The sequence below is a fragment of the Propithecus coquereli genome, unplaced genomic scaffold (assembly GCF_000956105.1).
Source record: "Propithecus coquereli isolate 6110/MARCELLA unplaced genomic scaffold, Pcoq_1.0 Scaffold323, whole genome shotgun sequence".
NCBI classification, from domain to species: Eukaryota; Metazoa; Chordata; class Mammalia; order Primates; family Indriidae; genus Propithecus; species Propithecus coquereli.
Window position 1 is genome coordinate 1,384,062 of NW_012148875.1, and position 23,656 is coordinate 1,407,717.

Consider the following 23,656-nt stretch of genomic DNA (forward strand, 5'->3'; position numbering starts at 1 on the left):
GGTATCTTAAGAATTACTCATGAGATATTCTGCATTCTTATATTTCCACTAAGTCTTTGAAATCCAGTATTTTATATACTCAATTTGGACTGGCCACATTTCAAGGGCTCAGTAACCACAGATGACTATTGGCTAATGTATCAGCCAGTGCAAAAATAGACGGGGTTTTTCGTTTTTGTTTTTTTACAAATGTTGCCTGATAAGAGATGGTATTTTTTTTGATGAGCCATTAGCAGAAGCTAGAAGAACTTCAGGGCCAGACTTTAGGGCAACTTTAAAATTAACCAAATTAATATTATCTAAGTTTTTATTAATGAGCTAGAAGTCATTTAATCAAAGAGATAGCATTAGCTTTATGTTATATATTATTTAAATAAAACCAGTCTGGATTTAATATGATTTCACTGTAATAGCTAGAGGTATCCACTTAGCATTCATTCGTGTTCATAAACACAATTTTCATTTTTTTCCTCATTTAAATGACTCAAATCCACAGGCTCAGACCTTCACTCTGTTGATTTTACTGATGCCATCTTTTTTAAAAAAATTCATTACCCTAAAAATGACAAGCATTCAGCCTCAGATTTGTTCAGGTCCATTTAACATTCATTTCAGAACATATTTATTGGTGGATCCCAATGAACGAGAAGAACGTGTAATGGATGGCTTGCTGGTGATTGCCATGAACAAACATCGAGAGATTTGTACCATCCAATCCAGTGGTGGGATAATGCTACTAAAAGATCAAGTTAGTGCTTTGATTAATGTCCCATTAAGAATAGGTTGCTTCTCTTTAGAAGCTGCTTCTTGTGTTTTAAGCAAAATCCAATGAGTATACTTTCAATGATTGATTCTAGGGTGTGTTACAATCTGGTTTCAGTACTATAGCCACATTCATTCTGTTGACTGGTGGCTATGAGATATCCTCCTTCCTCCTTTGCTGTTCCCTTGTCTGGCCCTCCAGAATCTGACCCTTCCAACTAGAGGAACACTTTTTTCTTCCAGTGAAGAAAAAGATTTATATCCGTATTTTAAAAAAAATCAAAAAGTAGAAATTAGGTAAAAAGATAGTTTTAGAATTTGGATAAAATAAGCAATGGTTCTCAAACCCAGCTACATATCAGATTACATGGGAGCTTTTAGAAAATAGATTACCATATAGCATATAGTGTAGGTGGTTAAGAGCACAGAGAGCTGCTTTAGTTTGAATTCTAGCTTTGCTTTATACTAGATGACCTTGGGCAAATTATTTCATATCTTTGGGCCCAGCTTCTTGCCCCCTCCACCACTTTTTTTTTTTTAATTGATCTCATCCCTTGGTGATGGGCCCAGTTTCTTTATTGGTAAAATAGGGAATGATGTTATTATTGACATCTTGTTAGAAGGCTATAAGGACAGATAACTATAAGTGCAGTGTCTAGCATATGTTAAGTGTGCAGTAAATGTTAGTTTCTACTAACATCATCATTGTCTTTATTACCAGCATCATAATTGTTACCCAGATCCCTATTTCTGTGGCTTACTCACAAAGAAAGGAAGTTAGTACATTCCTGAGCATATATGTATGTCTGTGGCCCCTTGTGTGGTGTCTTTTATACTGTCTTGTAAGAAAGTTTTTGGATCTGTTCCCTTAATGTGATAGTTCTTTAAATATTTTAAAACAACTAAAAACTTGCCTTAATTTCTGTTTATATTGTATTATTTTCATATTTGGGGAAAAGAGCCAGGCTTAAATTACAAATGTAGAAAAATTAATTTCATGGTTTTAGTTTCATTAGAGAAGACCGTTTGATTTGTTTTCTTTAAATAACAGAATTCACCTTCATAAATAGGTTTTGAGATGCAGTAAAATAGCTGGTGTGAAAGTAGCAGAAATTACAGAGCTAATACAGAAAGCATTGGAGAATGACCAGAAAGTTAGGTAAGTTTAATTTTTTAGAACTAAAAATGGTCTTTTTATATTTTTTTCTGTTAAGGGTTGTTCTTGCACAAGGGCAACCATGTCATTTTCACACATGATCTTTCCTTATTTGTTAATCTCAGTTGAATATACCACTTAATATGTTTTTTAAAAGTTGATTGGACTCAGTTTATTATATTTTATCCAATTTAAATATAACTTGTATTGCAAAGCCACGTAAGATTTTTCTTTAAAAGTTAACATTTTCTTAGGGAAAAACCCAATTAATGGGGAAGAACACAAATGAGTTGATTCCTTCTGCTTACTGTGTTGTCTTAAGATATATAACTCAGCACTTCAGTGTTCTCTTCTGTAACAAAGGATATTAATGCTTACCTGGTAGGGCTGATTTGAGAATTGGAAAATAATATACTTTAAGCACTTAGCAGAGGCCTGGCACATGGTTCAATAAATGATAATTATAGTAACTATTTTTATTTTTCTCTTGAAGGCATAATTGGTGAGGTTAATTAAGTCAAATAAACTGTTCCAATAATTCTCATCCACCAAAGATAATATTTTTTCCTTCCTGTCTTCGCTCTAATCTGTCATCTTCCTCCTCTGTCCCCCTCCCTCCCCAAAAAACCCCCGCATACAGGAAAGAAGGTGGAAAGTTTGGCTTTGCGGAGTCTATAGCAAATCAAAGGATCACAGCATTTAAAATGGAAAAGGCCCCTGTTGATACCTCAGATGTAGAGGAAAAAGCAGAAGAAATCATTGCTGAAGCTGAACCTCCTTCAGAAGTGTATCTTTATTGGGTGGTATTGGCAGTAACAAGAAGATTCATAACACTTTTGGCATTATTAAGGCTACGTGAATGGTGCGCATGCCAAAATTAGTTTTCTGAAACAGTATTTTGTTAGAGAAGACACTTAAGATACAAAATAGTGATGTGAATCATATTAAGTTGATGATATAACATTCAACTTCTTTTCAGTTTATCCTGTAAAAACCAGAAAATTTTCTATTTTAAGAACCAATTTACACCATTTTTCCTTTGAAAAATTATTCTTTAATATTGATGTCGTGGTCAAACGCTTTATATACTATTATATATTGTTCTCAAAATTATTCATTCATTCACTAAATTTAGTACTGTAACTAAAATGTTGAGAGCCTGTCTCTTGATATTTCTTACCATTAATTGCATCTATAAAATCTTGCTGGGTCATAAATTTAATTTTTCTTTCTTCTTCATTTTTCAGCCATCCGTAATATAGCTATATTAAATTTTTTTTCTAAGAATTTGAGGCACACTTGAATCACTCTTACAAGAAGAAAACTTTAATTCTCATTCTTTTTCAACAGTAGATCAAATGGCAGTATTTTTGTTAGTCAGTTTCCTTAACTTGTTAAGTGTTTCTAAACCTGTGTTATGGACGACTGGAACTGCCCAAATTGGAGAGGGAATAGAAAACTTCTGGGGTGATCTTGAAGACTCTGGGAAGGAAGATGAGGATGAAGGTGGCAGTGATGAAGCTATCATTCTTGATAGTATAAAAATGGACACTGGAGTAGAAGTCCCCAATATTGGAAGCCAAGGTAGGTGATACTTAATGCCTTTTATGTGATGTAGGTGTCTATATATGGGATATATAGCTACCTGTATTATATATAGATTATACTTTATAGATAGCTATATATAGATATGTATATATTATATATGAACTATAGATATATGTAACAGATATATAGATATATATAGCTACCTATATAGAGAGAAAATATATATATAGCTATATACAGGAATATGTGTATCCTTTTTTTAGAGGAGCTAAATATGGTGATTTAAATTTCAACTAATTATTGAGGCTAACTGCAATATTAACACCAATTCTTTTCTAAAAGAATATGCTTTGTGGAGTAGCGGTACACTTTGGCATATAAATAATAACATTGTTAATAAAAAATTTTTTTTCTATTTTTCTTCTGTATATGTATGTGGGCCAGTTTTAAGGGGATGAGTTTCTTGAAGATCTCATTCCTCCATGCTGTCTTTTTTTGTATCATTATCATTTCTAGACTGAAATAAAAAGTCCATATCATAACTTAGAATAGTACTATCTAAATAAAACTTTTTGCAATGATAGAAACATTCTGTGTCTACACTGCCCGGTATAGCAGCCACTTGTTCCATATAGCAGTTGAATACGTAAAATGTGGCTTGTGTGACTGAGGAGCTAAATTTTAAATTTTATTTAACTTTAGTTAACATAAAATTAAATAGCCACATGCGGCTATGGCTACCCTTAGATAGTGTGGTATTAGAACATAAAAATTTCTAGAAGTGACTGGAATACCGGTAGTCCTAGATGTTCCTTGCATTCTGAAAGCTGTAGAACTAAAGAAATTGTTGATTTTGCCAATGGACATTTTTACTTTTCAAAAAACCAAATTCTTGCCTAGTCCATATAATAAAATAAGGAATTTTTTTTTGTGTAGGGAAAAGAAATCATACAAGAATCTAGAAATTAGGCTGGCAGGGAACTAGAGGATGCACTCATTAAATCTGGTTAAGGAAACAGTGAAGGTGGTACTGTTCAGGAGTGAACGCACTTACCACCCGCCTTCAAGGAGGAAACTCTTGCTTATGAACACTATTGAGAGCCTATTGGGTTTTTTGATGTTGTTGTTGTTTGTTTTTTTAATTAGCTAAATAGATAAAGGGGAAAAAATTCCTATTGATTGGGACCCTTATTCAGTTTTCTGAGGAGTGATTACTTCTATGTGGTATTATTCTTCCATTACTTGTTCCAGGTATTTATTTACTGTATGTGCAAATAATGTATGCACATAGTAGTATGTGCTATGATGTAAGCTGCTTAAACACAGGGACTTACCTTTAGTTTTCCCAAGGCAGTAGATGTAGATCAGCCACTTTCTTTTTAAATTCTGCATAACTTCTATAGCATTGATTGAATGTAACTAGTTTGTTTAACCATTCCCTTATTGTTGAATATGTAACTTCCGTTTTTTCACTGTTAAAATGCTAGTGTGTGTATACCTCTTCATATATTTGTTTAGTATTCTAAGAACTGGTTAATAGCTAGATATTCTGTTGCTGGTTTAAAGAGCAACATTTTCAACTCAATAATGAAGGTGGACATAAGATGGAGCAGGTAAAGCCTTTCTAAAGCATGTAAACAAAGGGAGAAACCATTGGAAAACTAAAAACGAGAATTGATATACAACCAACTGGGAAAAGGGTTAATTCACTTTATGTATATATCATTAACTAGTGCCCAGGAGAAAAATGGGCAAAAGATAGAAAGCAGTTCTAAGAAAATCAAGTGGCACTATTTTTCATGGTCGACCCTGGTAGTAATAAAAGAAAGAAATTCAAAGAAAAATGACATGGCATTTTTGATTACCATATTTGGCAATATTAAAAACACCAACATTGGTAAGGTTATATGGGAAATGGTTCTTCATTTCCTATTACTAGAGAGATTTGGCAAAAGTATCTTAGAATATGTGTGCCTTTTGACCCAACAATTCTGCTTCTAAGAATTTTTTTCCCAGTGTTTTTAATAGGGAGAAAGTAAAAATAACAAATCTTAAGGTAAACTGTGGTGTTTTCTTACTGAGTAGCACAAATAATTCAATTGGTATGTTGACTTCAAATCATTTCCAAATTGGTTGTACAAAAGATGCCATATGGACTTTTCCCCTAACTTTTAGGTATGACATATATCAAGTGGTTATACAATTAAAGAATCTTTAGGAAATAAAAGTTAAAGAAACATTGAATTTTTACAGAAGAGTTTTTCAGAGTTGGTGAGAAAGGAACTATTTCAGAAAGATAGGGAAAGAACAAAGTATATCTATAAGCCTCCGCACAGAGTAGCTTGGGCTGTCTGTATTAGCATGGAAATGGGAGTTTTAGAACCTCTGACATAAACTCATGTGGATTTGTTTCCCAAGAGATTGCTTATATTTAACATTTTTTTTTTAAAGATGCCCCTATAGTACTCTCAGATAGTGAAGAAGAAGAAATGATCATTTTAGAACCAGACAAGAATCCAAAGAAAATAAGGTAACAAATTTCTGGTTTATTTCAAATATATACATAGACTTTTGGAGGCTTGCTCTCAGTCTTTCTTTTTATATACTACTATAAACAAAAAGATGCCCCTTTTTCATTAGATACCCAACTGTTCTTTTGATGATTTATAAAAATCAGACCTAATTCTATAAACTCTTTGGATGCCTTTCAGAGTTACTGTATTTTACTTTCATAGCTGACACATTTTATATCCTACTGGGAAAAAATAAGGCCTATTTCAGTGATACAGACTTTAACATACTGTTAGTAAACTGTTACTTTACTTTATTCACAGAACACAGACCATCAGTGCAAAGCAAGAAAAAGCACCAAGTAAAAAGCCAGTGAAAAAGAGAAAAAAAAAGAGAGCTGCTAATTAAAGCTAACATAGTTGTATATTTGTATATATAACTATTAAAAGGATATTTATTCAGTGCTGACAACCCTGGGTATGTTTTATTCATAAATCTATTATAAAATCCAGTGGCCTTTTAAAAATAGGGTGTTTTTGTTTTTACATTATACTTTAAAATAAATTTTCTGGAGAACTTCCTTGTCTGTTAATTTGCACAAAAGCCTCCCACCCCATCCATAACCTCAGTTGAGTTGAGTTTTTGTCCTCTCAAAACCTGAGCAGGTTTTAAACAACTGTGACCTGGTGAGGTGTAAAAGTTGATTAGAAATGAATGAAAAAGCAAGCATTTTTGTCAGCTGCTGCAGTGTGTACAAAGAGCTGAAAGGGTCTTGGAATCTTTACTGGTAAATAAGCACAAATTTATTCCAGATATGCTTAGATTATGCCCAAGTCAGCAAAATGTCCAGTTGCTTAGGAAAATGAATGCCAAAATTTGAGTGTGTTTTCCTAAAGCTAATTTTAGGGGAAGGCTTTCTACTCCCTATTGTACAGTAAATCCAAGTTAACTTTTGTAAGTGAAATCCTAAAGTCAAAATTTTTTACCTCAAGTTAAATGTGACTTGCAAACAAAGTTTTCCAAATCAATTTATTAATTCTTATTATCTTGACAGCTGGCATCATTAATACTTTAAGAAAATCACTTAAAATTAGCCAAATATCTAAGATACATGTACAAAAGATATACAAATTAAAACCATTTAAGAAGTAATAGATACCATAATTTGTACTTGGCCATAACGTCTGTATTCAGAAATGATTGTAAAATTAAAACCAAAGATAAAAACTGTACACCATATACTTTGAGTGATTTACATCTTGGAAAACAAAGGCAGTCTTTCAGTGTTACAGATTTAGTGTCTCTGGTGGGTTGAGGAGAGAAACACCATGATACCTGTAAGAAGACAAAAAAACATTTTTAGCAATATTCATTGGAAGATCATAGGATAATACACATACTGGAAACTCAAAAATGCTGTTTCTATCTGATTGAGTTGATGGTTTCAGAAACATTGTCTGGTCCTCAAAATATGCATCCATGTCATCCATCCCCCTCCTTTCCCCCCATGCAGAGCAGAAAGCACTAACTACAGCTGTCTCCAAACACAGGACCTGTTAAGAGAACAGCTTCTCAAGGAGGCTGTGGCAGATTAGTTAATCCTTTAATAAAGTTAAAATGTCAAACATCCCCGAATGATAATCTGGAAAAGCAAGTTTCTTTAGTATCTATTCAAGTTAACTCTTACTTTGAATTTTTATACTTTTCCCTTATTGACTGTTGTGCATGCTGTGGTGCTTTGAGGTAGGTCTGGTGAAGGTCCATGAGACAAGGCTTAAGACTTTCCAGAGTATATCCAGTCTTCTGTACTAATGATTCAGGCTATAGAGAAGGGAGTAGAGAACCACTGAATTTTGTTTTTGTAACAGACACAATTAATAATAGCTGGCATTAAGCTTAACTTATGTTAAATTTCAGTAATAATCTTTAACACTTCCAACTAACAAATCTAGTTTCTTGGGCCACTATTCCATCTCATTTATGCTACCTTTGATCCACTTTTACTACTTTTCCCTGCAAGCAGCGGGTCAGATGGCCTGAATTCTTTAAGCACACCTTTCAAATCCAAGTGTAATTAAGTTTTCTACTGAACAAGCAGATGCTATCCAACAGGTAAGATGCCTTAAACAATAACACAGCCGCCCCTCCAATATACTGAGGGGATTGGTTCCAGGACCTCCAGTGCATACTCAGGTCCCTCAGTTGTCCCTGGGGAACCTGCATATATGAAAAGTTGGCCCTCCATGTACAACAGGTTTCGCATCCCAAGAACATTATGTATTCAATCCGCATTTCGCTGAAAAAATCTTTGGATAAGTGGACCCTTGCAGTTCAAACCTATGGTGTTCAAAGATCAACCATATATATTTGACCAGTTTTTCCAAGTAAGAACATCTAGACAACCATCAGTTCTATAGGACAGTTATTCAACTTATCTGGCACAAGCATTTCAGTCACAAGGCAAATATGTGAAGACAGTGTAATACATACCCAGCTTTGTCCCGTGATTGTGTAGAGTGCTAAATGAAAGGCTGCTCCAGCAATAACTGATGGTAAATACTTTAGGTATGGGTCAGCATCTATCAAGCTTAATTCTCCTAAAAACTGGAATGGAAACTACTTTAGAGCTTCAGAATTCAAACCTCAAATCCTTGCCTTCTGACCTATTTTTTTCCTATCTTTGAAATTGGCTCTGTAGCAACTCTAGAAAAATTATTCCACAGCCTCATCATTAAACATACACTATCAGTGTTTTGCACCATTCCTATCTTGTATTTTCCCTCCTTTAATAACTTTTTAAAAACAACTCTTCTGACTACTATCTCCCAAGGCTTCATCCTCATACCACTAACTCCTAGTGCTTTCCTGATACTATCTTTTGCCAGTGGTAGGCTTTTTTTTTTTTTTACATACTGTAGCATTAATCTCTCCCCAGAACACTAAATCTCTTGACCAAAGCTGTACAATGAAACTAGAGCTTGACTCTAATTATTACCTAAGAATCTCCATCCAACAAATGAAAGTAACTTACCATTGCTAAACTTTCAACTTTGCAGTTTGCAGGCTGCAGATGCAAAAAGTACTGGGTAAGAAACTGATTCACTGTTGGTGCAGCTAAGTCAAAAGAAAGGACTTTCAAAACTAGGTGCTCCATTCTCAGAACTTGTTTCTTGGTGTAGGTATCATCTGTAATGTACACAAACTCTGCTACTTCTGGGGGGTATATTTCTTCAAACTTTCTACAATGAAAAAAGTTTTAAGCAATCAGTCAAGAGAAGCTTCTTTATCCCAATTCTGAAATCCCATTAGCAGAATACACAGAATGAACCCAAAACCTACACACGCTACCAACTGTACTTCCACAGACACTTGATCATCATTTCTAGCAGGACTGGGTAGCTAACTGCTAATTAAAAGGCCCAAATCGATAAAGGACTTTTAAGATTTCTCCCCATGCAAAGGAAATAAATGAAAGGCATGAGATTTCCCAAGATGAGGACAATGCCAGCGTTCACCAAGCAACTAGAAATTTAGGACATACAAGTCTCAGGAAAGTAAACATTATGTTTTCACTTTTACGTTTAGTTTTCATGTCTTAATTAAGAGAAGACAAGACCCTGCTTATATCCCAGAAAGCACTATTATGGAAGGAACTATGCTTTTAAAACTTGTAATCCAGTCCTAGTGTATGGAAAGTGTAGCCAGTCTCCATGTTCATTAAAGGTACCCTGGAATTCAGATCAGGAAAATTAGTGTTCTAGATTAGAACACAGTTTTATCTTGCTCCACTCCTCCAAACTCCACCACACTGCCATCCCTCAAGTAGTCACTGACTCTCTGCCTGGTGTAATATGTTAAAATATCACCATTAATCTCAATTTCTTCCCTACACAAAAAGGTAATGGTCACTTTTAATTGAGCAAACCAAGGTGGACTTACGAGGCTAACAGCATAGCAGCAGTGCCCACAAGCTGAAGCTTTCCTCTTAACACAGACATCGAAGAAAGGAATCTATCAATGTAGTTCACAGCCAAATGCAAAGTCTCATTCTGTAGTTTATATTCTTCTCCTACTTCAACTAACCAATCCACCAGGATAGCCCTCATACTGTTAGTGATGTCTGGCTGTTTCTTCATGTAACCCACTTTAGGTTTACACTTAACCTGTTGAAAAAGTTATTTAGTAGGGTTAAAACTGCAATTAGGTTATTTTATCATTAACAAAAATACGTCATGCTATAAACCTAAGTACAGCATTAAAGTAACTCACTAGTAGTTAAAAAACTTAAACATTATCCTCTCAATTTCATTTGGCCACATTTAATGAATACATTATATATACTGGATACAGAGAGCCTTTACCTCCATTTCCCTAAGGTATGTGTGAATATCCTCATGGTAGTCTGGTACTTCATTAACACTCAGTGGCTTTTCATCTTCTAATACAATTGACATGTCCATAGTATGTGGTGATTCTGGGACAGTTAAAAAGATATGATTAATTGCTTAATTTTCTATTTGATTTAATAGCTAAAAATGACTGCCCTTGTAAGGAATCTCATACTACCAAAGCATTTATTTCACTCAACTAAAAAGGGTTTCTCATGGCAAAACACAAAGAATATTTCACTCTGGTTTTAATATCTCTGTGCACATAGTTTTGGAATGATTTTAATAAGAAAAAATATTGATAGGCCACTAACAGGAAAACAAGGATTGGATGTTATCTTAAAGTATTCATCTCCCATGAGCAAAAGGAACAAATGGTGTGGTGGTTCTGTTAGCATAAAGCACTTAAAATCCAAGTTTTAAGATAATATCTAAGATCTGCCTTAAGAGGTATTGCAGACCCCCGGAGAATAACATATTCAAAGCACAATTAGGCAATAGTTAGAAGCAATGAAATGATTTCCATTAACAAGTGTTAATGAGGAAATTAGGTTTGTTATGTCACTTCGGATTAACATAATAATAAGTGATTCATTTCTTGTAACAAATTATATTGAGGCAAATAATACCATCCATTATTTTTTTCACTTCAAAGATCATCTTGAGGTTAAAACTTTGTTGCAAAATTTGAATAAGAACACAAATTATTTCCAAAGGATTTTCTTCTTAACCCTCATCCCCCATAATCAATAGAACTAAAACTAGAATGAGATTGGATTTAGTGAGCTGTCCAGTGATTCTAGCCCTTTGGCAAAGAAAATGCACAAACCTTAGGCAGAGCCATCTACAACAGCTACTCTATTCTGTATGATGGTAAGAACAAACAGCCATGGTATAACCACTGACTGACTTCCAGGAGGGCAGTGTCACTTTCTGCTATCAAATCGTCACAGACTGGTTTTACAGAAACACAATTGTAAAGCTGGAAGAGATGTTAGATATCATATTATTTAAGACTGCATCCTCAAATGGCACATTCTAAAGTGGTATGGAAGAAGTGAGTCTTATAAACATAACAAATCTATTCTCCCAACCAAGTAAACATTTATGGGATCAGATTAAAATAAGTATTCAGAATCTAATTAGATCAATGTAATTTTGACAGTGTGTCCAGATTAGGATCCTTTTGTAGGTCACTAGGTCAAGTATTAGCTGTGATGCCTGAGGTAAGTCACACCCTTTTGAAGCCTTGTTACGTTAAACCTAACTCACTTCATAATAATGATCAAGTAAGACATTGCCTTAAAATGCAAAATAACAGCAATCCAATCTAGTTATAATTACCTTAATTGAATGGAGACTTTCTTAAAACTTACCAAAACTACCATCCATTGGATAATCAAGGGGTACCAGTGGTTTTCGTGGTGCAGGTAAAGTAATAGCTGAATTAAAAGCCAGGACATCTTCATGTTCTGTTTTTTTGGATTCCGCTGGTCTCTTTTGAGTCTCTTCTTCTGCTTCATCCACATGAATGGTGAATGCAGGCTGTTTACTATTTGTTTTCCAAGGAGGAACAGTGACATGATCATCATTTACAGGAAGATCCTTAAGAGGTGCAACCTAAAAAGAAATTGATAACTGGGTTTGAGCCTGTTAAATGGAGTTTTGCTTTCTTTCCCTTATGGGTCTCAGCCTGTTTCTCCCAAATACTCTATCAGGAAAATTAAACTTTCTAAGGCAAAGTCCAGGCAAAGAATAGTTTGAGCAAAGACAGAAAGGGTGTTCCAGTTTGTCACAGGCATTCCCACAAAGGTTATAATACTAAGTGGAATTATGTAAAAGTAATCAAAGCCACAAGAAAGGTGGAGTGGCAGGCCAATAGATGACAAGTTTAGGGAAGAGTTGGCAAAAAAGTGTTGGTTCACTGCTTTCACCCCAGGGTGGAGCAACAGAGCAAATACGGCTAAAATGGCGGAATTTACCAAAAGCAAAGTATTTTTTGTAATTTTTCCTACAGTAGATCTCTTAAACAGATGATGAAGAGGAAGGGGAACTGGGTCCTAAAGCAGTGCCTAGGGTTTATAAGTGGAGAGAAGGGCGCTGAGCTTGGCAAAGACGACACATATTTTATGGCTCGGTTGGATCCCTTTATCTATGTATGGGAAGATACCCCCAAAAGAGAGCAGACAGGCAGCATACGCAGTGTCGGCGGGGGTCGTGATGCTAAGAATAATGGGAGAAACTCCTACTGTGGCATCTCATACACCGGAAACTGGGGACCAGGTGAACTCCAGACTCCCTCCTCTCAAAAGCCCACTCTTCCCGCTAAGCCTATGCCCAATTCCCCCTCGGCCCACCCTCCTACAGACATCTCGCATCCTTTTACCCGTCGCGTCTTGGGCCTCTGCTGCGGCGCTGGACCCCGCGGGTTACCGGCCTTCAGTACAGCCAGCGCGGCCCGCGTCCGAGGCTGCTGGGTAGGCGCTGCCTTCTCCGGGTTGATGTTCTCCTGATCCTCTTGGAGCGCCGTCTGCTGCAATGTTAGCAGTGCCGAGCCTGCCTCGCGGGCTGCAGGCCCCGGCGCAGAGCTGCCCAACATCACTGCTCCCGGGGGCGGGCGGCGGGATCAGCCTGCGGCGCCAAGCAGCGTGCACTCCCCGCCCGCCGACCAGTTGCGCCAACTCAGCCAAGGAATACTCCAGCCGTAGCTGCCCGCTGCAGCCCAGGCCAGCCTGCCCGCCTGCCTGCTCACCCGACTCCGGACCACGTAGGACCAAGGGGGTCGTGAAAGGCGCGGGCAGGCACGGCCAAGCACGGACAGGCGTGGCGGGCTAAAGACGACCCCGACTTGTAGCAAGCAGCCCGCCGTAGCCGCGGCTGTTCATGCAGTTCAAGTATCCCGCGACTATTGAAATGGACCAATGAAAGCGGTCGAGGGCCGTGACGTCACTCCAGGCGACGGGGTCGCAGGAGAGTAAAGGAGGCCACGAAGGGGCGGGACTGGTTCCCTCCGCCCGGCGAAGGGGCGGGACTGGTTCCCTCCGCCCGGCGAAGGGGCGGGGCGGGGCGGAAAAACGTCGAAATGGGGCGGGAGGAAAAACGCCTGCGCTGGGCGGAGGGGTAGGGGAGGACACAGGACCCGACCTTCTCCTGACTTTAAACTGAGCCACTAGGCGGATGCCTGGTAACGCTCACATAGTAATACAGTATTCAAGTGGCAGACTATAATGTTATCTTACCATTTAGATGTTTATTCACAGTGGGCAGAAGTTGTGTCTTACGCTTTTTATTTTTCCTAATGAAGATGCAATTAAGATGCCAACTACTGTTGTATATATAACAAAGTAATGTATTACAAGAAAGGCAAGTAGTTATTAATTTTTATCAATTTTTCCCAAGCTGTGGCAGCCAACAAAAAACACACAGTGAAATTCTAGTGACTGAGATACAATTATATGCTCTATTCAAAAATGAAGGCTGTTTAAATATAATAAAAACAATATAGGCCGGGCGTGGTGGCTCACGCCTGTAATCCTAGCACTCTGGGAGGCCAAGGCGGGAGGATCGCTTGAGGTCAGTAGTTCCAGACCAGCCTGAGCAAGAGCGAGACACCCCCTCCCCCGTCTCTACTAAAAATAGAAAAAAAATTAGCCAGTCAACTAAAAATAGAAACAAAAAATTAGCCGGGCATGGTGGCGCATGCCTGTAGTCCCAGCTACTTGGGAGGCTGAGGCAGAAGGATCGCTTGAGCCCAGGAGTGTGAGGTTGCTGTGAGCTACGCTAACGCCAGGGCACTGACTCTAGCCCGGACAGCAAAGCGAGGCTCTGACTCAAAAAAAACCCAATATGACCTTATTAAAATAAAAGTCTCTTAATTATATGTGCCTTTAACAAATTTTTATATTTATATATAACGCTGGCACATAATTAACAAATATAATGGCATATAATCAAGAAGCATTGTTTTCTGAAAAATTCATGATTCTGCCATTCTCGAAAACATAAATAGCTTATTTTCCATTATCTTTATGTGATTTTAAAACCTTTTCCCTTGAAATGAATAAATATGAATTCAAATTGATGAACAAAATCTCTGTAGCCTTAAAGACATATTTCCTTCATAAATGATAAGGGAATTAGAGGATACTAGTGCAGAAAAATCTACGAAGCCATCACTATTTCTGCACCCTTCCCCTATATATAGTACATTTGTATAGCTCAACTGGTTACAGCACAAATTAAGATCAATCCACTCTATGCAGGCTCTGCTTACTTCCCTGGCCACAATTTATAGCACTAAGCCAAGTCAAGCATTTCACAAACCGCAGCAGGGTCATAAAACATTACACCAAGCAAGAGAGAAATCAGTTGCAATTCAACCCTAATTGCTAGAAAAAAATAACTGGTAGGTTATTTACACTGGTTGAAGACCATACTTAGTAACCAGGACACAAACCAGGTACCAAGCACTTGGGTTCTGGTCCCAGCTTTATAAAATGCTAGCATGTCCTCTTAATCATGTAACCTCACTGAGACTCAGTTTTCTTATATGATTTCACAAACTTACAGAACAATTGTGAAGATAAAATAAGGCAATATATAAGGATACATTTTGAAACCTGTAAAGCAAGTTTATACATTTATGTGTTTACCTTGTAAAACATTTGAATATATTTTTATTTTCCAAATGTTATTTCTCAATTAAAAAAACAGCTTCTTGCCAAAAATTCATTACAATCCTACTTATAACCATTCTACTTGTGTTTTAAAAATAAAATCCCTCTTTGGTTCCAGAAAGTTCCATTTGTCCAAAGAAATAGAAGCATTACTAAAAAAGTCATATCTCAAATATTTTTAGATTATATTAAAAAGCATTTGAAATAAAAGTATGTACAGTTAGCTTGAAATTCTGTTCTAACATTTTTCACTTAAAAAGATCATTTCTTTGGGACTTTACCTTGTTTACAGTTCATGCTGCATCAAAGAAAGCAATCAATGCATTTTGGTCATAACTGTCCAGAATCTCCAGTAGAAGAGGTACTTTTGATTTTACATTGGTGCCTTTGAACTTAAACTTATCTATGAAAAGGTCTGTAATCATGCCTATAAAGAAAAATGTTAATTTCCTGTCATTGATTAAGTCTATTTAATGACACAGTATTTCATTAACGTGATTGCTTGATAATCTATTTTAAGCATCCGTAATTCTACTATTTAACACACACAAACCTAAAAGGGTTGATATTTTTTAAACATCATGTTTAAACATGATGTTTTTTAAACAGTCATTTTAGGGGGATTTTAAAGCAAGTTTCAAGATATAAATCATTTGACTAATAACCCTCTTAACAACTGGTTACAAGCTATTAATTCAATCAACTGCTGTCCATTTTTGAAATGCTATCAGTATATATAACATCATTACAAGTGGTTTATTTTTCCCACCAAGCAGACTATTTTGACATAATGTAGTTAGATTCTATTCTTAACAGCTTTCTCTGAATCAAAATACTCCACCTATATGTTGACCATTCTCGGGATTTATCTTGAAGGCAAACAGTCCTGGGTTCAAGGACCTGGGCAAATTATTTCACCTTTGAGTTTTCTCATATGTAAAATGGGAATAATTCAAGCTGTCAATCCTTTATCCAAAACCCTTCATGCAAGATGTATTTCAGAATTTTCCTTATTTTTGTAAGATAATAAAAGGAATATACTACATACAGTATTAACCCAAAGGGACTGAATGGTAGCATCCAAAAACAAAAAATAGTAATATTTCTGCAACAGAATATATGATGAATATCTACACTACATTGAATAAAAAAAGATTATAAATAACCTCACATCAGGCTAAGTCAGGTTTTGTCATTAAATTAGTTCAGATTAAGTCAAGATTTTGCTGCCAAATGATTTTTGAAAAAAGCTTCGGTTTTCAAAGCTTTCTGGATTTTGGAATCCAGTGGTAAGAGTTAATGGATCTATACCACTGATCTCTTAAGTTGTTATAAGAATAAAAGAGATCATGGGCTTGCCATATAGTAAACATTAAGATACTAGATATTGTTACAGTTTGTAAGAAAGCCTCTAGGTATGTAATAAGAAATTCAGCAGCAGGCTTAAGGATCAATTGACTCTATAGTGACTATGGAAGACTTGGCATAGTGTAAAAAGCATGCATTTTGGGGTGAGAAGACTCTAATGCAGGCTTTGCTACTAATTAGCTATGTGACAACAACTTCTTTAGTCTCAGATTTCAGTTAAAGAATATGAAAAATGAAGACAACACCATCTACCTTGTAGACCTCTTATAAGGATTAAAACCCCACTTGATTATGAAGATGGTACAAATAGAATGCTATGCACAATAGGTCTTACGTAAAGATTGCTAACAAAATTGTTTTTCTTAAGCTGTTCATTCCTTTCTTCCTCCCTCTCTCTCCCCGGAACTCCTTCATTCTTTCTTTTAATACAATTTGTGAAACACCTCTCACCACCAAAGTGAGTTTTACACTGTAAATTACTCATCACATATACTATATATCCCTAATTAAATTTTGCCTAAAAATATAAAGATTATATATAATCTATGTGAAATATAAAAATTAAATTTCACAGTTTTATATTTCACAATAGCAACAAAACCTAAACATTATTTGTGTGAAATATAGTCTATATTCTAATGCTTCTTAGGTTATACTCATTTTATACCAGGTTTCTTCACAATATACAAATTCATCACAGCGCACTTATTTTACTTCTTTTTACTTGTATTTTATCAAGTAAAAATATTAAACTAGCTTGAGAAAATACAGAAATATTCTGGGCAATAAACTGGTTATCATTGGTTCATGACTGCTGTAATCTTTGTCTCTTTCTGCCCAGCTTCTCTCACATGATCCTTGGGAAAATAACCAAAAGAAATATGACGTGGTATTCTAGAACAGTCCACTAACCATAGAGTCTTTCAAGATGTGCAGGTTGCTTTTTGTATTCTTCCTGTAGATGATCTGCCTCTTCTAGAATACTGCGATATTCTGGTATCAGAAAGTCTGTATTTCCCTCATGAACCTGCAATTCCTTATTTAAAAGTAAAAACAGAAACACTTTAATATTCAAAATTCAATCCAGTGTAATATGAAAGTATTCATAATTTTTAAAATTCCATTACTTAAAATAATGATCGTGAGTCCACAACACATATACTTACTTTTAAAGCATCAATTAACTGCACTTTCTTAGCCAAAAGCAACTGGTATTCCAACTTTGGGTGGATTAGCTTTAAAGTGTGTTTGACTGATACTTCATTTATCTCTAGAAGGAGTTGGCCAGGCACAATTAGATAAGTCACTTTGATCACAAACATTATCATGGTAACAACAAAAATCAGAAATAATTAATTTTTCTTTATTTTTACCGTATGTTATGTTGAGGTTAATTTTCCTTTTCGTAGCTTCTTTAGAAAGCACATCTTTTAGGATGGATATAGTAGAAATGTTGTCAGATTTAAAAACTCCTTCTCCTTTTCTATAAAATTAATATATTTTTAAAAGAAGAGCTGTAGAAGGAAGTGGTCCAGTAAATACATATTTTATTTCTAAGTGTATTAGTGTTTAGATTTCATTTGATTTTAGATTTCTCTGTATATATATATCATTAATATGAAGCATATTTAAATATGTAATCTTTTACTATATGAATTCAGCTTCTGAACATACTCGTAAAACTAAACAAAATATGCTAGATATACACCTCCTAAAGATATGACAATTTATGTAAGTACTTCATTTAAGACAACTTTTTTCATTTTCACTAATATTTCCAATAGCTAACCTCTTATAATGTATTTGGAATTGCTTACTTATACACAGTATGTTTTTCTTTGATGGAATCACACAGATTACGCGTGACTGTATGCTGCAATCTCTAAAGGTCTTACTCTGTCGCCCAGGCTGGAATGCAGTGGCATCACCATAGCTCACTGCAACCTTAAACTCCTGGGCTCAAGTGATCCTCCTGTCTCAACCTCCCAAGTAGCTGGGACTACAGAGCACACTGCCATGCCTGGATAACTTTTTCTATTTCTTGCCCAGGCTGGTCTCAAACTATGTTACCCAGGCTGGTCTCAAACACCTGGCCTCAAATGATCCTCCCACCTCAGCCTCCCAAAATGCTAGGATTACAGGTGTGAGCCACCACACCTGGCCTATGCTTCATTCTTAAAAGAAATCTGGTATCAAACCTGAAAGAGTGGCATCTGCTGTTTTTACATGCCAGCATCCATTGCCACAGCTTCTGGCCACAGGACCCTTATTTTTCTTTAGGGAATTATTCCTTCTCCCTCTCTGCCTCCCCCTTCTCAGTCCGTATAGTTTCAGTGGCAGTGGCCTCAATCCATTTTTGGGACTTCAGGAGAAAGCATTTAGCAGTATATTCCATAACCCTGACTACAGGGATTCACAGCTTGACAAAACTACTAAATCCTAGAACTGTTACTAGAACTAGGGGAAAAGAGATGCTCTATGGCAGCTGAAAAGTTATAAGGCTAGATTCCAGAAACTGCTGGTGGCTATGTGGTAAAGCAAAGACAAGACAAAAGCAGAACTGAGCAATGGAAAGAGATAAAGTCTTGATGACATCAGTTAATTTGATACACTTGTGCCTGAGGCAGATTACTGCTATACTTTTATGTGAGCCAATATTCCTTTTATTTGGTTAAGCCCATTTTCTTCCTTTTTACGATGACCAAGTTTCCTAAATAATATATACCATCTTTCATATATTCAATGTTGCCTGTTCATTTTGTTTTCTCACACACAGACACACAAATCATTGATATTCAGTAAGTGTGGGCAAATGCTAATTGTTTTTTTCTAGAAAGATGAATAATACACCCCTACTATTTTGATCCTAATTATGTTTTAGAAATCATGACATTTTTATGAGTCTTTAATCTTAACAATGATATTTAGTAAACACTTACACAGTGTCAGGCACCGTGGAATGACTCACATAGTTTATCTTCTTTTAATCATCACAACAGTTCAAGGAAGTGCTATTATTTCCATTCCTCAGTAAAAAAAAACTAAAGCTCAGAGAGTTAAGTAATCAGCTAAGGTCACATAGCTGGTGAGTAACAAAGCCAAGATTTAAACCTAAGTATGTCTGCCTCCCGAGCACATGCTTCTACACTACCTCCATATACATGTATTTCATTCAGGGACCTAAAAAACATTTGTTGAGCAACTACTATGTGCAAACCTACACGGTAGGTCCTTGGAGGATACATACAAAGATAATTAAAAATAGACTCTGCCCAGGAGGATACCGTGTAACTTAGAGAAGCCTACATAAAAATTATTATATACTTTAAGCAAATAACAATACAAAAGACAGGTAAGAATAAAATGCTATGGGAAAAGAGAAAAGAATCAAGGCTTCAAAAATGTCACTATTGGCCAGGCGTGGTGGCTCACGCCTGTAATCCTAGCACTCTGGGAGGCCGAGGCGGGTGGATTGTTTGAGCTCAGGAGTTCAAGACCAGCCTGAGCAAGAGCGAGACCTGGTCTCTACTAAAAAAATAGAAAGAAATTAATTGGACAGCTAAAAATATATAGAAAAAATTAGCTGGGCATGGTGGCACATGCCTGTAATCCCAGCTACTCAGGAGGCTGAGGCAGGAGGATTGCTTGAGCCCAGGAGTTTGAGGCTGCTGTCAGCTAGGCTGATGCCACGGCACTCTAGTCCGGGCAACAGAGTGAGACTCTTGTCTCAAAAAAAAAAAAAAAAAGTCACTATTAAGTTGGGCCTTGAAGGAGAAATAGTTTTGACTGTTAAGGAAAAAAAGTTAAAGACACAGAATGGTAAAGAGCAAAAGTATGCTGTTATAAAAGTACATAATATGTTAGGAGCATGTTGAATTGTTTGCTAGGATTAGTGAGAGAGGTTCACTGTGGTACTTCAAAACAGGAGAAATTATTACAGGTTTAGACACAGATAAGCTTCCTTGGAGGGTACACAGAGACACTTACACAGAACTGATGTTAAAACCAATTAGATTTCTGACGACTTCTTGATCTCAAAAGGCTAAATTCTGAGATAAAATTATGTGTTCACTGCTCTTTCTAGAACTTACCATGATAAAGTCTCAACTAGGGAGCAGGAAGTATAATGGAATACCTCTTTTATCTGCTTAGGGTAAAAATCCTTAAGAGGCAAAGGCAAAGAGAGGATAAGAAGCTCTCTCTCCCACAACATAAACCAAACAAACACAAACAAAAGCAAACTTACAGATGTAAGAATGAGAATACAAAGACCCTGAAGAAGCCAGAGGGTCCAAATCAAAGAGCAGATGCAGAGATACTAGCCTTGCCCAAGAAGTAGGCCATTTCACATTCAGAAATAGGTAAAAAAAAAAAAAAAAAAGAAATTTTTATTAGCCTCCACTGCATTAAGAAATTGAGAAAAATTATTAGAGCTTATGAGAGATGAGTGAGAAGTAACAGCAGAGGAGGAGGTGAAGGCAACTAGAAGCTTGAAAGAGTGTAAAAGATACAATGACCTCCACACTGTAACATGTTAGTTTCAAAAAGCCTACATGTTCTAAGCTATCTTATAGTTTTGCACAAAGAAATTCAACTGGAATTTTTATTAGAATTAGAATATTCAAATCATTTTGGGTAGCACTGATCTTTTACAGTCTTTTACAACAGCTTCATTTTGATGACTACTGATTATTCCATTTAATCTTTTATGTCATAAAATTTTATAGTTTTCTTTATGTAAATTCTATGTATTTCAAATTAAGAATATTCTTACAGATTTTTTTCTTTTTTTCTTTTTGTTTTGTTTTCAATGCTTTTTTGTATTTTCCTCTATGTTTTTTATCTTTTTATTTCTGCATATTATGGGGGTACAAATGTTTAGGTTACATTGCCCTTGCCCTCCCCCATTCTAACAGATTTTATGTGGCTACTTTGTTATTATTGCTACTCTGAAAGGGTTTTTTAAGCAATTTATTTTCTAACGTTATTCTTGGGAACTTAGGAAAGGTATTGATCTTTGCATATTCATCTTTACTCAATCACTTTTCTAAACTTATTAATTCTACTTGTTTTTCAATAGATTCTCTTGAACAGTATAGGTTTCCAATCATATTATTTGTAAATTATTTCTGCCTTAGAACAAATGAAAACCTAGAAGCTACATTTCTATAAAACAATACTTATGAACCAGTAATAACTTTGATTTACCTGTAGATACTTTCAAGTTGTGTATCCAGGAAGGTGTTCTGAAAGTATAATGTCACACATTTTACAGGAGGCTTTTCAGGAACTTCAGGCAGGCAAAAAACCACCCAGGAGTGAATTTCAGCAAAACTGAACTGGCCTGTTAGAGTCAGTGTATTCATGGGTCTGTAATTTAATGATAGAGGTACACATTTGTGTGTGAGAATACGTGGAAGTATTATATGTATGCATTAATAAGCAAAATTCTGCAACAGTAGCTAAATAAACATAAGAACCCATTTAATTTTCTCAGATTAATCTCACACATCAAATAAATGAACACTCCAATTTCCTGAAAAAAAAATTTAAACACTTGTCTATACCTGCACTTATGCTAGGTGTCTTAATATTCAGTCAAGTGATATATGTAAATAGCTTTTTTTCATTATAACAGGCTTTACAAATAAAATTCCGTTTACTCAGGTAGATTTTGTTTTTTAAAAGTTCATCTAGTATTTATACTATATAAACTACCAAACATACTTACACAAGAATCTCCTTAGTAAAAGAATCAGTACAATGTGAAGGCAAAGAATTGGGCTGGGTAAGATAGGCATGGATGTAAAACCTTGCTCCATTATTTACTGGGTGTGTGTCACTAGGCAAGTTAGAGAATAACACCTTCTATCTTACAGAGATATGGGATCATTCTATCTTGCAGAAGGTTGTAAAATAAATCAAATAAATTTAAAATAAATCAAATGGATAATTTTAAAGAGTTAAGAAAATACAAAGTTTATGGAATGAAAAGTTCTGAAGAACTTTAATAGGATACAGAATTAAGAAATCTTGGCCAGGCATGGTGGCTGATGACTATAATCCCAGAATTTGGGAGGCTGAGAGAGGAGGATCACTTGAGCCCAGGAGTTTGAGACTAGTCTAGGCACATAGTCAGACCTTATCTCTACAAAAAATAAAAAAATTAGCTGGGTGTGTGGTGGCACAAGCCTATAGTCCTAGTCCTAGCTACTTGGGAGCCTGAGGCAGGAGGATCACTTGAACCCAGGAGTTCAAACCTGCTGTAAGCTATCATTGCACCACTGCATTTCAGCCTGGGCAACAAAGCAAGACCCTATGTCTTAAATAAATAAAAATTAAAAAAAAAAAAGAAGAAATTTAAAAGCTAGAAGGAACTTTTGAGATCATCCAGACCAACCCTCTCATTTACAGATGAAAAAAATAAAATCCATAGAAATTATGTCCCTAACGTCACATAGGAACAGATTATAATCCAAATCCCTTGATTCTCAATTTGCTGTTCTGTAAAGCACATCATGTTGCATCCATTAAGGTCAACTTTGATTTTTAAGTAAGAAGATATCCCAAAAAGAATGTATTCTCTTTAATGTTTTTCAGAAATCTTAGTAGGAATATTCCCCTTTACATCTTATTTAAATTATATATCTTTAAAATGACAAGCTGCAATAGAAAGAACATGGGCTTTGGCCTCAATTCATACCTTTGGTCCTTTTATTAGCAAGTTACTTGCTTTTCTAAGCCTCCGTTTGTCACTTGTAAAACGGAGACATTACTGTACAAACTGGTGTAAGAATTAAATGATAATACATAAACACTTAGCACAATACACAGCACAAAGAAAATAATAATTGTTCACCTCTTTCCCTTCTCTTTCATTTAAGCCCATGTTCTCCAGTCCCAAAAAACTACAAACAGAAGGATGCTTAAGTTGGAATGAAAGTCAGAAATAAAAAGGACTACAACAACCAATGGTTCTACCACTAATCTGTGAGGAGAAACAGAAAGGAAATATGATGCTTGAGCTAATACAATGAAGGTCCTATTCACAGACAACTACTCTTAGATCTAACCTAAACAGTATTTGCTCACAACAGGTGTTTGAGAGAGAGAGAACTACTACTCTTATAATGACCTCAGAATGGTAATATATGAGAAAGATAGGAAACTCCAACTCAAAGCAGTTTCTAAAATAAGACAAAGAATCTTATATTTATTAGAAATACTAAATCCATACCTTTTAAAAT

General features: G+C 35.8%; 3 protein-coding genes across 3 annotated transcripts in view; 1 reads left to right on the plus strand and 2 right to left on the minus strand.

Moving 5' to 3' along the window:
• Nucleotides 1-6,445, plus strand: part of EXOSC9 (exosome component 9) — a 13,701-nt gene extending 7,256 nt beyond the window's left edge. The window contains exons 7-12 of the mRNA XM_012650413.1: nucleotides 616-748; nucleotides 1,833-1,921; nucleotides 2,559-2,705; nucleotides 3,318-3,502; nucleotides 5,918-5,996; nucleotides 6,301-6,445. Of these exons, the coding sequence (XP_012505867.1) occupies nucleotides 616-748; nucleotides 1,833-1,921; nucleotides 2,559-2,705; nucleotides 3,318-3,502; nucleotides 5,918-5,996; nucleotides 6,301-6,385 (718 nt within the window). The 3' untranslated portion in view covers nucleotides 6,386-6,445. The remainder of the gene's footprint in view (nucleotides 1-615; nucleotides 749-1,832; nucleotides 1,922-2,558; nucleotides 2,706-3,317; nucleotides 3,503-5,917; nucleotides 5,997-6,300) is intronic.
• A 577-nt stretch (nucleotides 6,446-7,022) lies between these two features.
• On the minus strand, nucleotides 7,023-13,263 carry CCNA2 (cyclin A2). The gene is made up of 8 exons (XM_012650414.1): nucleotides 12,752-13,263; nucleotides 11,742-11,985; nucleotides 10,339-10,451; nucleotides 9,917-10,140; nucleotides 9,009-9,216; nucleotides 8,468-8,581; nucleotides 7,665-7,798; nucleotides 7,023-7,312 (listed from the first exon to the last, which is right to left on the minus strand). Exons 1-8 carry the CDS (start codon nucleotides 12,962-12,964, stop codon nucleotides 7,264-7,266), a joined length of 1,299 nt encoding a protein of 432 aa, XP_012505868.1. The 5' UTR covers nucleotides 12,965-13,263; the 3' UTR covers nucleotides 7,023-7,263.
• Nucleotides 13,264-15,334: 2,071 nt separating this feature from the next.
• The window catches only part of BBS7 (Bardet-Biedl syndrome 7), a 53,803-nt gene continuing 45,481 nt past the window's right edge, over nucleotides 15,335-23,656 (minus strand). Inside the window, exons 11-15 of the mRNA XM_012650397.1 lie at nucleotides 21,618-21,779; nucleotides 17,783-17,892; nucleotides 17,576-17,679; nucleotides 17,322-17,445; nucleotides 15,335-15,468 (exon numbers count right to left, since the gene is read on the minus strand). Of these exons, the coding sequence (XP_012505851.1) occupies nucleotides 15,335-15,468; nucleotides 17,322-17,445; nucleotides 17,576-17,679; nucleotides 17,783-17,892; nucleotides 21,618-21,779 (634 nt within the window). The remainder of the gene's footprint in view (nucleotides 15,469-17,321; nucleotides 17,446-17,575; nucleotides 17,680-17,782; nucleotides 17,893-21,617; nucleotides 21,780-23,656) is intronic.

Coding starts and splice junctions, on each gene's coding strand:
- CCNA2 (XM_012650414.1), bottom strand. CDS start 12,964: ATGTTGGGCAGCTCTGCGCCGGGGCCTGCAGCCCGCGAGGCAGGCTCG. Junction 10,141..10,338: donor CATACCTTAGGGAAATGGAG/GTAAAGGCTCTC, acceptor CTTTTTCAACAG/GTTAAGTGTAAACCTAAAGT. Junction 8,582..9,008: donor AAGTTGAAAGTTTAGCAATG/GTAAGTTACTTT, acceptor TTTCCATTCCAG/TTTTTAGGAGAATTAAGCTT.